The sequence below is a fragment of the Rattus rattus genome, chromosome 9 (genome assembly GCF_011064425.1).
Source record: "Rattus rattus isolate New Zealand chromosome 9, Rrattus_CSIRO_v1, whole genome shotgun sequence".
NCBI lineage: Eukaryota > Metazoa > Chordata > Mammalia > Rodentia > Muridae > Rattus > Rattus rattus.
In genome coordinates, this window is record NC_046162.1 from 73,465,680 (window position 1) to 73,478,681 (window position 13,002).

General features: G+C 37.3%; 1 protein-coding gene across 5 annotated transcripts in view; it reads right to left on the reverse strand.

Moving 5' to 3' along the window:
* Tanc2 (tetratricopeptide repeat, ankyrin repeat and coiled-coil containing 2) overlaps positions 1-13,002 on the reverse strand; it is a 325,356-nt gene that overhangs the window by 283,427 nt on the left and 28,927 nt on the right. For all 5 annotated transcript variants that reach the window (XM_032914256.1, XM_032914255.1, XM_032914254.1 and 2 more), the window contains exon 2: positions 6,034-6,123. In XM_032914256.1, coding sequence (XP_032770147.1) covers positions 6,034-6,100 — 67 coding nt within the window. In that variant the 5' untranslated portion in view covers positions 6,101-6,123. The remainder of the gene's footprint in view (positions 1-6,033; positions 6,124-13,002) is intronic.

Here is a 13,002-nt window from a genome sequence, read left to right on the forward strand (position 1 = left end):
CTATTATTTCATTAATGATATATCCTACAGATTATATTAACTTACATTTTCATGAGAAGTTTGAGTCACAGAATTACCATGCCCAAAATGCTACTTTGACATAAAGATTATTTTGAGTTAAAGGGACTTTGAAAACAGCAGATGCAGGAAGGGCACTCTGACTTTCATTTTCCTTCGGTAAAGGAGATAAAACTTCAGTATGAAAGGTACCTTATATATGCCAAGATAAAAGCAACATTCTTATCACTGGAGATAGGGAGCTGCTGCTAAAGCAGGCCTGTATAAACTCTGTTAAACTAACCTTTATCTTCATACCTTCTTCTCCATGATTAACTGGATTAACTGTCCCAGTCTAAGTCTCTTACTTAGTCTTATCACCCAATTTACACTTCTTCCAACCTTGTATATTCATGTGCTAGCTTTAACTCCTTCTCAGTATCTACATTTTCCTATGGGGACCCCATGTACAAACAGAAATCTGCATTCTCTCTCTCTCTCTCTCTCTCTCTCTCTCTCTCTCTCTCTCTCTCCACACACACACACACACACACACACACACACACACACACACACACACACACACACACACAGCATATGAGATGTGTCATGTTGTTTGGGGGGCACATGTGTGTGGAGAGTGCGTGCAGAGCTGTGAGAGTGAGTGTTCTCCGGCTTATTCTCTAGACCAGATCCCCAGAGCTTGCTGACTAGTCAGCCTAGCAAGGACAGTGAGTTCCGGGTCCAACGAGAGACTGAGCCTCAAGTGAATAAGGCAAGTAAGAGATAAAGGACCTGGCCTTCATGGATGCATGCACACAGAACCAGAATGTTTTTATGGCAAGAAAGACAACAGAAAAATCAAAGAAAAACATGACTCCAGGTCAAAGAACTCTAAATCTGTGGGAAAATAGGTTATCCTATTGTATTTAGGGAGTCGAATCCAAAAGAGACTATAGAAGTACAGTGAGGGTAAGTGTGATGGTTTGCATATGCTTGACCCAGGGAATGGCACTAAGGTGTGGCCTTGTTGGAGGAAGTGTGTCACTGTTGGGGGGAGGCGGGGGGGGGGGTGTCCTTAGAATCCCTCCCTCCTCCTAGCTGCCTGAGGATGCTCAGTCTGTTCCTGGTTTCCTTCGGGTGAAGATGTAGAGCTCAGCTCCTCCTGCACCATACCTGCCTGGATGCTGCGATGCTGCCACACTCCTGCCTTGATGCTAATGGACTGAACCTCTGAACCTGTACGCCAGCTCCAACTAAATGTTGTCCTTTATAAAACTCAAGTTGGTCATGGTGTCTGTTCACAGCAATAAGACCCTAACCAAGACAATAAGTATAGGGCCTATTTTTAAGAATGAATTTTTTTGTTTCTGTTTTTCTTTAAAGAAACCATGAAACTAAAAATGTCTATTTATAGAAATATACTCTAGAAATCCTGGAAGACAAGGAGTCTATGATTGGTATGCATGAAACTTGCCAGACAGGTATACATCGTGAAATACGTTTCCAAAAAAATTTTTTTAAGACAGTTTCTTTTCCTTTCTGCATTTCACTCACTTCTTGGTGTCAACATCAACATTCTGTTGTTGTGTTCATAAATGGAGCACATATATAGACTTATATATAGACTTAACCAAAATTCCTACAAATAAAACAGTAACAGTCATAGAACTGCACATCTATGATCACAGCACTTGGGAGAGTGTGTCAGGAAGACTGAAAGTATGAACTCTGTCTTTACAGAAGGAGAGGGGAGGGAGAATGAGAATGAATATGCCTGAATATATATTTGATTATGCATGAAGAGACCATGGGACAGAACCACAAATCTGTAGAAGCACAAACCTATAATCAAAGTTTCTTTTTGTTTTGATTTTAAATGAGCCAGGCACTGAGGCACAGCATCTATAATCCCAGCACTCAGGAAACGGAAGCAAGATGATGGCAAATTCAGAGCCAATTCACATGAAAGACGCTTTTTTTGCTTAAAATGTTTATATATTTTTTGAAAAATTTGATATATTCAAATGAAAACTTTATAGTATTAAAGTTACTATTATATCTTAGTAAAAGCACTGTCTTAAAATGTGGTATATACCATTAGAAACAAAATCAGATGTGTAACTTAATACTTAAATCCTTTCTTAAATGAGAAATATTCATTGTATACTCTCAAATTAATTAATATAGAATTATAAATAGTATATCCAATATATACATGGATTTGTTTGTATTTGTTTTTGAGACAGGGCCCACTCTGTAGCTCTAGCTGTCCTGGAATTCACGGTGGACACCAAACTGGCCTCTGCCTCACAGAAAGCCCCCGGCCTCTGCCTCAGAGTGCTGGTAACGGCATATGGCATCATACTGCACTTACGCTTGCATTTTAAAGTAAATGACATGTAGCAATAATGCCCAATTAGACCAGTTTAAATGTCTTAATTTAACCTTTTTTAAAAATTTGCTTTTTAACAAGGAACCCTTGCTAGTTTTAGGAAAAACCGCTATCTCACTTTGAGATATGGGCCAAACCAGAATAGAAAAAAATGTCTGGGATCAGGCAAAGCCTTGTCTTTTTAGAATGACAGGGAGATGGAGTGCACAGACCTTGTGATCAGATGGCTTTCTCTGCTTTAGTGTCAAGTCAAATGTAGTGCAATCCTAGTGAGGGGAGGCAGGGACAGCTGCCTGCCTCTGGCTGAGGAGCAACACAGAGCAGTCGTCTCGAATTGCTCTCACTGCCCTTCTGAACTACACCTCTTAGGTGGCGAGCAGTCAGTCTAACTGATGCAGGTAATGACAGCACAATGAACCACTGAAATTGCCTAGAGTCATTCTTAGTAAACTGGATTTTAACAGGAATATGTTTTACTCTAATAAAACTTGATCCTGAATGTTTTTTTAAAAAGCTTGAGTTTGGTGATGTACATCTTGATTTCACTGTAACACTTGAGAGACTGAGGCAGAAGAGCTGGTACAAGTCAGAAACTAACTGGCTACAAGATAATTCATTCAACCCTTAAAAAAATAAAAAATATAAGCTTGCATTGATCATTTATGAAGGCTTTATTGAAGAACTTCAATCAGCACTAAGAAATTACTGTGTTAATCTCAAGAGCCTTACAAACGCTGAGTGTGGAGAAAGTACCATGGATGGAAATTCATTTCCTTTAAACTGTTTTTAAAATGGGTCACAAAAATGGCTTGTGTTGACAGTGTAAACTCTCATTTCCTCTGTCTTTCTTCTCCACCAGCAAAGATGGAAACTACAAGGTCTATCAGTAACAAACCACAGTGTGCCACTGTGACCAACCATAGTTTATATGCAATGATAACATAGTTGTTTTCTTTAAAATGATATTTACTCATCAAACAAACGTTACTATGTACCCATTATGTGACAAACAGGGGCACAACAGTTGAAAACAGAATAAACTAGCCAGGCATGGTGGCTCATGCCTTTTACTATCAGCACTTGGAGGCCATTCAAAGCTAGCCTGATCTATAGCCTAGCAAGGTCCAAGCCACTAAGGACTACACAGTGAGACCCTGTTGAGAAGAGGAAGAGAGAAAAAAATAAATTGTCATAAGACATATGTTCCTAAAGTAAAGACAGACTAACAGAGCAGGAAAATAAGACATTTAAAATAAAAAGTGATAGCTGCTACAGAGACAAAGGGAGAAAGGACCTTCCGACGTTAAGAGGAATGTGAAAGGGAACAGGCTTAGGTCTAATGGTCAGCAATGAGAAGATGACATATGAAGGAAGGGACTGACTAACATAAGGAACAGCAAGCAAAAAAGACAAAGTAGGAGAAGGCATGTGGCTGAAGCAGAGTGAAGGGAGGCAAAGACAGTTATAGGAAATGAAGTAAAAGGCAATTAATAACGTGTCTTAAACACAAAACACCATGAACTTCTAATCAACACAACATTGCTTACTTATTTAAAGACCATGTTTCACTGGGTGCTAAACACATGTACTAGCACTGAGCTACACATCCCCAGGTAGCTAGCTATATGTTAAGCTAAAGTTTTCACCTCTCACACATAAAATGGAGTGGAAGCAGCTGCAAAGATGAGCTGAGGTGATACATATCAAAGTTGTCCTTCTTTGTGACACACAGGACATTTGTGAATATAAGGTAATTTACATGGTTCACTAAACACAATTCTGGCCACATGATCTCTTTACATTCTCTTCCAATGCAATTCCAATTTAGATTAGTAAATAAAAATGGAGACAGTATGAACTACTTCAAGAATAATAGGAGGCGAGTGTGCATTTCTGATCCTTATGATAATTAAACTATAGTAGAGAAGCATTTCCACACACTCATAAACAATAGGAAGCATTTCATTTCATTTCTCACTGGGAAGATGGGTAAGACACGCTCTAGTACAGAAGGCAAAAGGACGATCACTGGGAGCCAGAATGAAACAGAAGCACAACTCTGGTGGTGGAGGAGGATTTTTTTTAAGTGATGACCAAGTCTACTCCAGACAAGGTCAATGTTGTGATTATGGAGAAAACATGAACTATTGTAAAGCCTGACTTGTACAAAGTAGAACTGTCTGAGAAAGACCTATAGAGCATACGTGTAGAGAAGCTAGGAAAGGCCAGGTCCTCCCAAAATAAATTTCTAATATTTCTTTATAAAAATAGAGTTGGAAACACAGCTCAACGGCAGAATGCTTGGCTAGCACATGCAAGACCCTGGTCTCTAGTACAGACCCCTTCTCAAAAACAGGTGGGATCAAGAGCAAGTCAGAGAAAACAGTTTACTCATTAACTCAGTTGCTACGAATATTCAGGTAACATTCATGATTATGAGAACATCTAAATAATTATCTATGAGCTTTTCTAGCAAATAAACCTGAGAAGAAGTTCTAGGAAACTCCAGTACAGGGACAAATCAGAAAGAGTTGAGGGCGGCCTAGGAATCCACCACAGCAGAAGACAGCTTGTGGGACCAAGACCCATTGTCCTGTGCTTGCCCCTGGTCATGTTAGCTTAACTGAAAGGAAAGTATCCAGCCAGTGTCTATCAAAGAAAGCTGAAGAAAACTGTGGCCACAATCACTGATGCCAGTAAAGTGAAAAGGGTTTTCCTTTAGTTGGTGTACAAATATCACTCAAAATAAGAATAGCCAGAAAACCAACAAATATTTGGAAATTAGAAAATGTAAATATCTGAAGTTCGAGAAGTCACAATGTAAATTACAGCATTTGAAATGAGTGATAATGAATATACTACCAATGTAAACTTATAATAAGCTCAAGAGAAATCAAGTGGAAAACATTCTAAATACAAAAGTCTAGCATCCTTTACCAACAACAAATCTAATGCATTTCTGTTTAATACTGTCTCCCAAAAGTTTTCTTTTACCTAAAAACCTGATTTATTCTCCCATTCTTTAAAAATAAAAATAAACACACATGTATCTACAACAACAAAAACCATCATAAACTGTAGCACTTAGAAGAGTACTCAATTCTTTGGGACTGGCTCTTACCCTGAAGCCAGTTCTGAGCTAGATCTCACTAGGTAGTCAAGACCAGCCCGCCTTAATCGTGATCCTGCTGCTTCAGCCGTCAGAACACTGGAATTACATGGTGTACCATGGCGCCTTTAATTATATCTTTCTGTATAAATCTATGGGACAGTTCCTATTTTTAATGGTTTCTTCCACTAAGAGTATCTATAACTAAAATAAATTCCTATGAGAATTTTAAAAATAAACATAGGTTTAGAGTTTTTAATAAATAGATGTCCAGAAACATTCTCCCATAAAACAGAAATAAGTACTTCTCCTTCACAGTTTTCCTTTAATAGACTGTATTAAAGGAAAATATTCAAGTGTTCCTGCCTTCTAATAAAGAATATGACAGTCTATAAAAATGTAAACCTTCTTTTCCTCTAACTTTAATAAACTGCTTAATAAAAATCTGAAGTATGATAGCATTAGTTGGGATCCTTAAGATGGCCTGTACTTCTGAACTGTCACACACAGTAAGTATAGGGTAGTCACTTACCACTTGACCTATTTTTCCGACTTGATTTCCCACCAGTAAGAAGCATCTTGAGACTATTCCGAAACATGGTTGTGCTCTTTTAATATAAAACTACAAAAGAAAGCAGGTAAAGTAAGTTTAACAAGACATTTTTCCATTCAACGTATTTGTAAGTTTAATTTTAAAAACAAACCAACAATGAACTGTGTGATACAGCTGTGCCTTTTCCTTTTCCTTTTTTCTCTCTCTTTCCAAAGCCACCCAAAACCTATGTATACTTTTCTTAGTACTCTGGGCTTCACTCTTTAAAGTTCCCCTCTCCCCTCTGGCGCGCCTCTCCCCTCTGCCGAGTGTCGTTCTGTCTACATTGCTTTATGTTCCTGACTGGTCACATGCATGCACCTGCCCAGGCGCTATCTCAGATCCAAGAAAAGAAAACTCATATGTATGCACACATGCACGCGTGCACACACACACACACACACACACACACACACAATTATAAAACTGCATACTTCCCATTAGCAAACCAGAATTATTCCACATTTGAAGACTACTTATGTTCACAAACCAGAGCCTCTCTGCACTGCACTGCACTGGGTCAAAGGAAAACCTGATTGTGTTTTTCATCCCATCCCCTAGTACTTGCTGCAACCATACTGATTTAAAAAGAATCTTCTTTTGTTTCTTGCCTTTCTTCTTTGTACTAAATAGTCATAACACTCTTTTGTATATCTAAAAACAAACAAAGCCTGTCTCTATATTGCCCCGTGATCTAACTTACTGTGCCTGTAGCTTTGCTCTTCTCTACAAAGCTCTCTACAGTGTTATATGTTTTTGTGTGTCCTGTGAGGAAAACTGCACAAACATAAAAACTTCTGTCAACAGAAAATATCCTGATCACAGCACAGAGGTTAGAAAATGTGGAAAAGATTATTAGCACCTATGCAACCCACCATAAAGGTGTATCATACACATAACTGAAAACCCAGAAAGCATCAAAAATAAGAAAAAAGTTATATTTGAGATGATAAAAAGCAAGATTTTCTAACTAATCAGATACATGAAGCTCTGTTTAAAACAAATTAAAAACAAAAATAAAAACAAGCCAAAGTACTAACAGCATCTACAACAGAAAGAGATCTCTGAGCAGCTAAACTAAATGCTGGATGTTTTAAAATAGCAACTATCGCTAGACTAAGAGATGACTTTCGGGGTTGGGGATTTAGCTCAGCAGTAGAGCACTTGCCTAGCAAGCGCAAGGCCCTGGGTTCGGTCCCCAGCTCCGAAAAAAAGAAAAAAGAAGAAAAAAAAGAAGAAGAAGAAGAAAAAAAAGAGATGACTTTCAACAGACAGAAGGGCAGGAAACAATAGAGACGTCTTCCAAGAGTCTGACTGAACTCTGCACTGTTTAATGACGATTAGGTAAAAAGGTTGTTTTAAAACAAAAGAAGATTCTAACTGAAAGTAGGCACCAATCAGGAAGTCTATTCTCAGGCAGGGAGGTGGTTCAGCCTCTGTAGGCATTTGCCACCAAGACTAATGACCCAACTTCTGTTCCTGAAACTTACATGGCAAAAGACAGAACCTACTATCTCAAGTTGACCTCTAACCTTTGCACATGAACCACTGCACAAACACGCCCATATATTCACACAATTAAAAATAAATGTTAAAAAAATCTAAATTTTAAAATTTTTTGAAAAATAAAAATGAAATGAAAATTATTTTTAGAAAGCAAAGCAAACAATATTTGCTAGCAGAAATGCAAAAAAGGAAGCTCTTCCAATAGAAAAATAATATTTAAAAGTCAGGTATACAAGAAGAGTCACAGAACAGGTTAACATGTTGCCACATATGAACTGCAAAATAGTATCAATATCAAAAGCCTGATAACATAAAGGGCTGGGAGCAGATGAGAGGCACAGGGCTTCCCGTACACTCAAGGCCCCAGGTTCACTCCTAGTACTACAGTAAATAAAACAGAGGCAAACTGAAAATGCCGACAACTACCTAGCAGGAAGAAGTAGTATAGATGAATTAAGTTTCTAAGATACTGTTGTCTGGAAATAGTTATACTAAATAATGCTGTAATTGGGACAGTCTCCATCTGATGGAATCTGGGGTGCAAAGGTGAGTGCGCACGTCACAGCTCAGCAATGTGGACAGCAGACGTACAGATTATATGTAAATGTTAACTCAAAAGAACAAAATAAACAAAATTTGAGCTCTAATGATTTCATGCTTAAATATTTAGCAAGAACATACTAATGAGTACATTTACTCTGAAATAAATCAAAAATGATATAGACGAAGTTATGCAGAGGTAGATATGATATAAAAGCAATCACAGCAAAAACACCCTAACCAGAGAACTGGGCATGGCTTTAATCCCAGCACTCAAGGCAGAGGCAGATGGATCTCTGTGAGTTCCAGGTCAACCAGAGCTACAAAGTGAGACCTTATCTCAAACACTTCCCCAACCCCAAGACAAACAAACAAAACTGTTAACTACGTATCTTAAGCAGTGGCTACTCATGCATTAACTAAAACTATTTAAGATTTAAATAACTGAGAATTGCCCTTTGCTCAATGGAATCACCTTGCCCAGAAAGGTTCATGTCTCACTGTCCTGTGGAAGGCTCTCAGCCAATGATTAAAACAGAAATACAAAAGATGACATTTCTTAACTCCAGGAGGGGAGGACTGTGTGATAAGATTCACATATAAAGTCTTTGACAATATGTCTCATGTTTTATTTTTTATAACGTCATCTGAGGGGCTAGAGAGATCACTTGGTGGATTAGAGCACAGTACAAGGACCTAAGTTCAGCTCCAACTACCCCTGTGGAAACACTGGGTGGGTGGTAACCCCAAATTGTAGGGACTAAAGACAGGAAGAATGCCAGCCCAGCCCTGGGTTCACGAGACCCTGTCTTAAAGAAACAATGTGGAATAGTGATAAAGCACGATATTAAACGTCTTCCTCTGGCCTCCAAGAGGGTAAGCAAACAAGTGTGCATGCCCTCACCATGAACACGGGAGCATGTACCACATACACGCACGCACGCACACTTGTTCAGTGTTAACTCCCCACTAAATACAAGCCATAGGACGGCAAAAAGCTGCTTAATGCGCTGCTGTGTGGATAAACTGGAACACACAGGGAACACTGTATTTTTGTCTGTATATCACTGTCCACATCAAACCCTTGCAGAGAAGGTTGATTTTTACAAATTTGAAAAAAAAACAAGGAGGAGAAATGGGAAAGGGGGAATTATGTAATTATACTCTCAAAGAATAAAAGAAATATTTTTTCTAAAAAAGAAATGAAGGAATAAAAAAGGAAAAAAGAGTTGGAGGGAGATTCTATTAACAGGGAAATATTTAAATCTTTTCACAGAGATACTATAAAATGCATGGTTTTAAAAGACACAGTATATCTATTTGTTCTAAACCTCCCCAATGCTTATCCCTAAGGGGGAAAAGGGAACAAGCCAGAGTGATATGCACAGCATGGTCTTACTATTACAATATTTTAATGTATGCACTCATGGGCAAATGTAACATGGACACATGAGGAAATACACGGAAAATTTTACATAATTCCCACAGGAGGTGCATACAGGATTAAAAAAAACGTGGAATAAATAAAATTCAATGTGGCACACTTGTTCATCATCTCCATTTCAAATGTTTTTATTACCCCAAAGTAATTCACCATTGAAAACAGCACAAATTATAATTACTAAGTAAGTAAAATTCACTGTGAAACTCCACAAAGGAGATAAACTATCAGAGTGGAGGGTGAGAGAGTTCTCTTAACAAATACTTGGCTTTCAAGTTGACTGTCTCCTCAGGGAATTTCCCTATCAATCTACAATGTCCCATTATATGACACTAACACATACACCAAAAACATGGAAAATCATTTGAGAGGTTAGATTTGTTGATTCTTTCATTCTCTTACCATCCAATAAAATATTTTAATGCTAGACTACATAGGACTTTTGTTACTAGTTCAACGAAAGGTCACATGAAAAGGTGTCCTGACAGAACTGCAACTAAAGTCTCATGTCATTTGCTCTCCTCAGTTTCTCCCAGCCATAAAAAAAAAAAAACAAAAAAAAAAAACAAAAACCACAGATCTACCTTGTCTCTCAAGTTTAGAGGAATAAGTCTAAGAACTAAGCAGTGTCAGATAACATCAAGAAATAACCAAACATATGTAAACACTGTAAAACTTATTTTAGCACATACTATGGCAAAAAAATCAAAATTTTTATTCTAAGGGTTTGCAATGTTGCTCAATTCTAAGATATTTGACATAATAAATGGCCTACTGCTTTGGGTCTTTTTTCTAGTATTAGCTATAAATATATAAAATGTCTTCTAGTCTTTTATTTATTTGGTGCTTATTAAGATCAAACTAAGTATAATCCTTGAACAGGCAATACAGAGAAGGGAATCATTTTTAAAGGTTAATAAATAGTTCTTGCCTAAAATGAACATCTAGTATGGTAGTGAGAGTTTAGGAGAAATGAACCCAAGTACAATTCACAACAAACAAGAAAGAAGATTAGAGACTTAGTGAACAAGCATGTAACGTGCATGCTTCAGCATAAGAGAATAATGTCTGTTAATAATCCCTCACAGTAAATACGAAGTCACCTTTACACAAAAAGCTCAGCAGCTAATGATTTTACCATCCTGAAGGAGAGCAGAGTGCTAACTAGTCTTGCTCCCCTCTAGCTCTAGGGTCAGCTCCTAGGCATGCCCAATAACTGGAGCCCATGCAGGCTTTGTCTTCTGAAAGGAGTTTCAAAGCTGTTTCTGAGTACTGGCTTTAAAAATCAAACTATCTAAAACATACTCACTGAGAATCACCTTGCAGTTTGTATCCTAATTCTGGAGCCCTAACTGCACACCATTAGCTAGTTTTTAAAAGCTTTTCCTCAATTATTTTCCTCAAAATTCTTGATTTGTCTACTTGGTGCTGTAGACCAAGGCAATTGTTAGTAATGGCTGCACTGTAATTTCATCAATCATTCTTGCACAGATACCATTACTGTTCTTAACAGGAAAACCTCATTACAGCTTGAGCAAAGCTTAAGTGTTGAAGACAATTAAAACAAGAAAACAGGTACGGGCTACAACATCCTGAAAACAGAGTAATCTGATTCCCCAGATATTTATTCCTTATCTTCCAAGAAAAGTTACTCTCATTAAGCAAAAATTTTATATGAATAAAAAAGACTGTAGTTATTACAGACATCTTAAATACCAACACACTAGTCTAAAAGATCATCAGTTAATTAAGATATTTCTAACTGTACTCATGCAAAATATTTACTTAAATAAGACCCAAAGGGAACAAAATTCTGTAAACAATACAAATGCAGAGAGGATGGGCTTGGACAGGTTAGACTGAGCCTATGCCTCCAGCCCTACCAATGACCTGCTGTGAGGCTGTACAGGACGTAGCCTCTCTCTCATTTTCTCCTTGGCAATAAACATAACCAATGTGTAAGGCTGTTTCAAAGAACAAAAATTTATGATTGCCGATCATCTGCTAATAGCTAGTTATCTAGCCAAAATTCTACTATCTTCCATATTATATCGATACTAGTTTGGGATAAAGAAATAACGTACCCAAAAATAATAGCTTCTCAAACTCCCCTGCAGCCTGTGACCAAATATGTAGCTCAGTTAATATCAATGAGATCAAAACATAAAAATCTGTGGGTAAGGACTTTAAGGAAAAGTCTGGAGACACAACAGCCACCTTGCTAGCATAGGGGAAAAGCCACTATGAAAGATGGTAAAGAAATATAAAGGATCTTATGCCCTTAATGACCTTGGAGAACAGTCATAAACTATGGACTGCCTATATGTAGATTTCCTATTACCAAAGGCAAAAATTAAGCCAATGTATTTATTTATGAGGCCAAGCACAATCCTAACTGAATATGTAAAGTCTAGGAAAAAGAACCAGGAACTAGTTAAAGAAAGGCATGTATTCCCTAGAACACTCCAAATATCACTTAACAGTAGGTGTTAACATTGGTAGTATTAAATTACTTATCAGTAAAATGATGGAATAGTGAGATGTTGGCACACATAAAACTCAATTATTAAAATTAGGTAATATAATAATTAAGATAAAAATCCAGTAAGCAGAGGATCAAAGAAGAAGTGGTTCTAGCCCTGAGAGATGTTCTTGGAGAAGTGGGAAGGAATGAGGAGTAAGCCTTCTGTAATGACAGCTTAGGTGATCCCAGGTTACCTATACAACATGTAAGCTGCTATAACAATGCTGGGACATGAACTGTATGAATTCAAAACTGGTGTTATAAACTTAGTGAAAAATAAAAGTTCAAGTAAGGAAGATGAGTTTAGAGAGTAAACACAAGTAGAACTGTGTATTCTAGTTTCCGTGGAGTAAAATTTTAAATTATTTTAGATTTGCTCATTTTTATTTTATGTGTATGGGTGTTTTGCCCACACATATGTCTGCCTGTTCTGCAAGCATGCAGTGTCTGCGGAGGCCAGAATAAATGAAGATCACTAAAAAGTACTTTGACTGACAGAACATGAAATTTACTTTAAAATTAAAGAACAATATTGTGTAGGCATTGAGGGAGGGGGAAGTAGAGTGTTTAACAATCTAGAATGGAAGGGATTGCTAAAATCAAGGTTCAAATTCCAGAAGCCATGAAGGAAAATTATTTAATGTATAAAAATTGTAAAACCCATAAAACAGAAGATGCCATACTGAAATCAAATAGCAACCAAATACTTGATTGGGAGAAACCAAAATAATAGGTTGTTTGAGTTATATAAAGAGCTCCAATAAATCAATAAAAATCACTAACATAAAGATATAAGCAAAACGTCCAAACCAGAAAAATACAGATGATCTCACACACAAGGTTAGTTATTCAATCTTCCTAAAAGTAGGGAAAAGCCAATTTAAATAATGCTTAATTC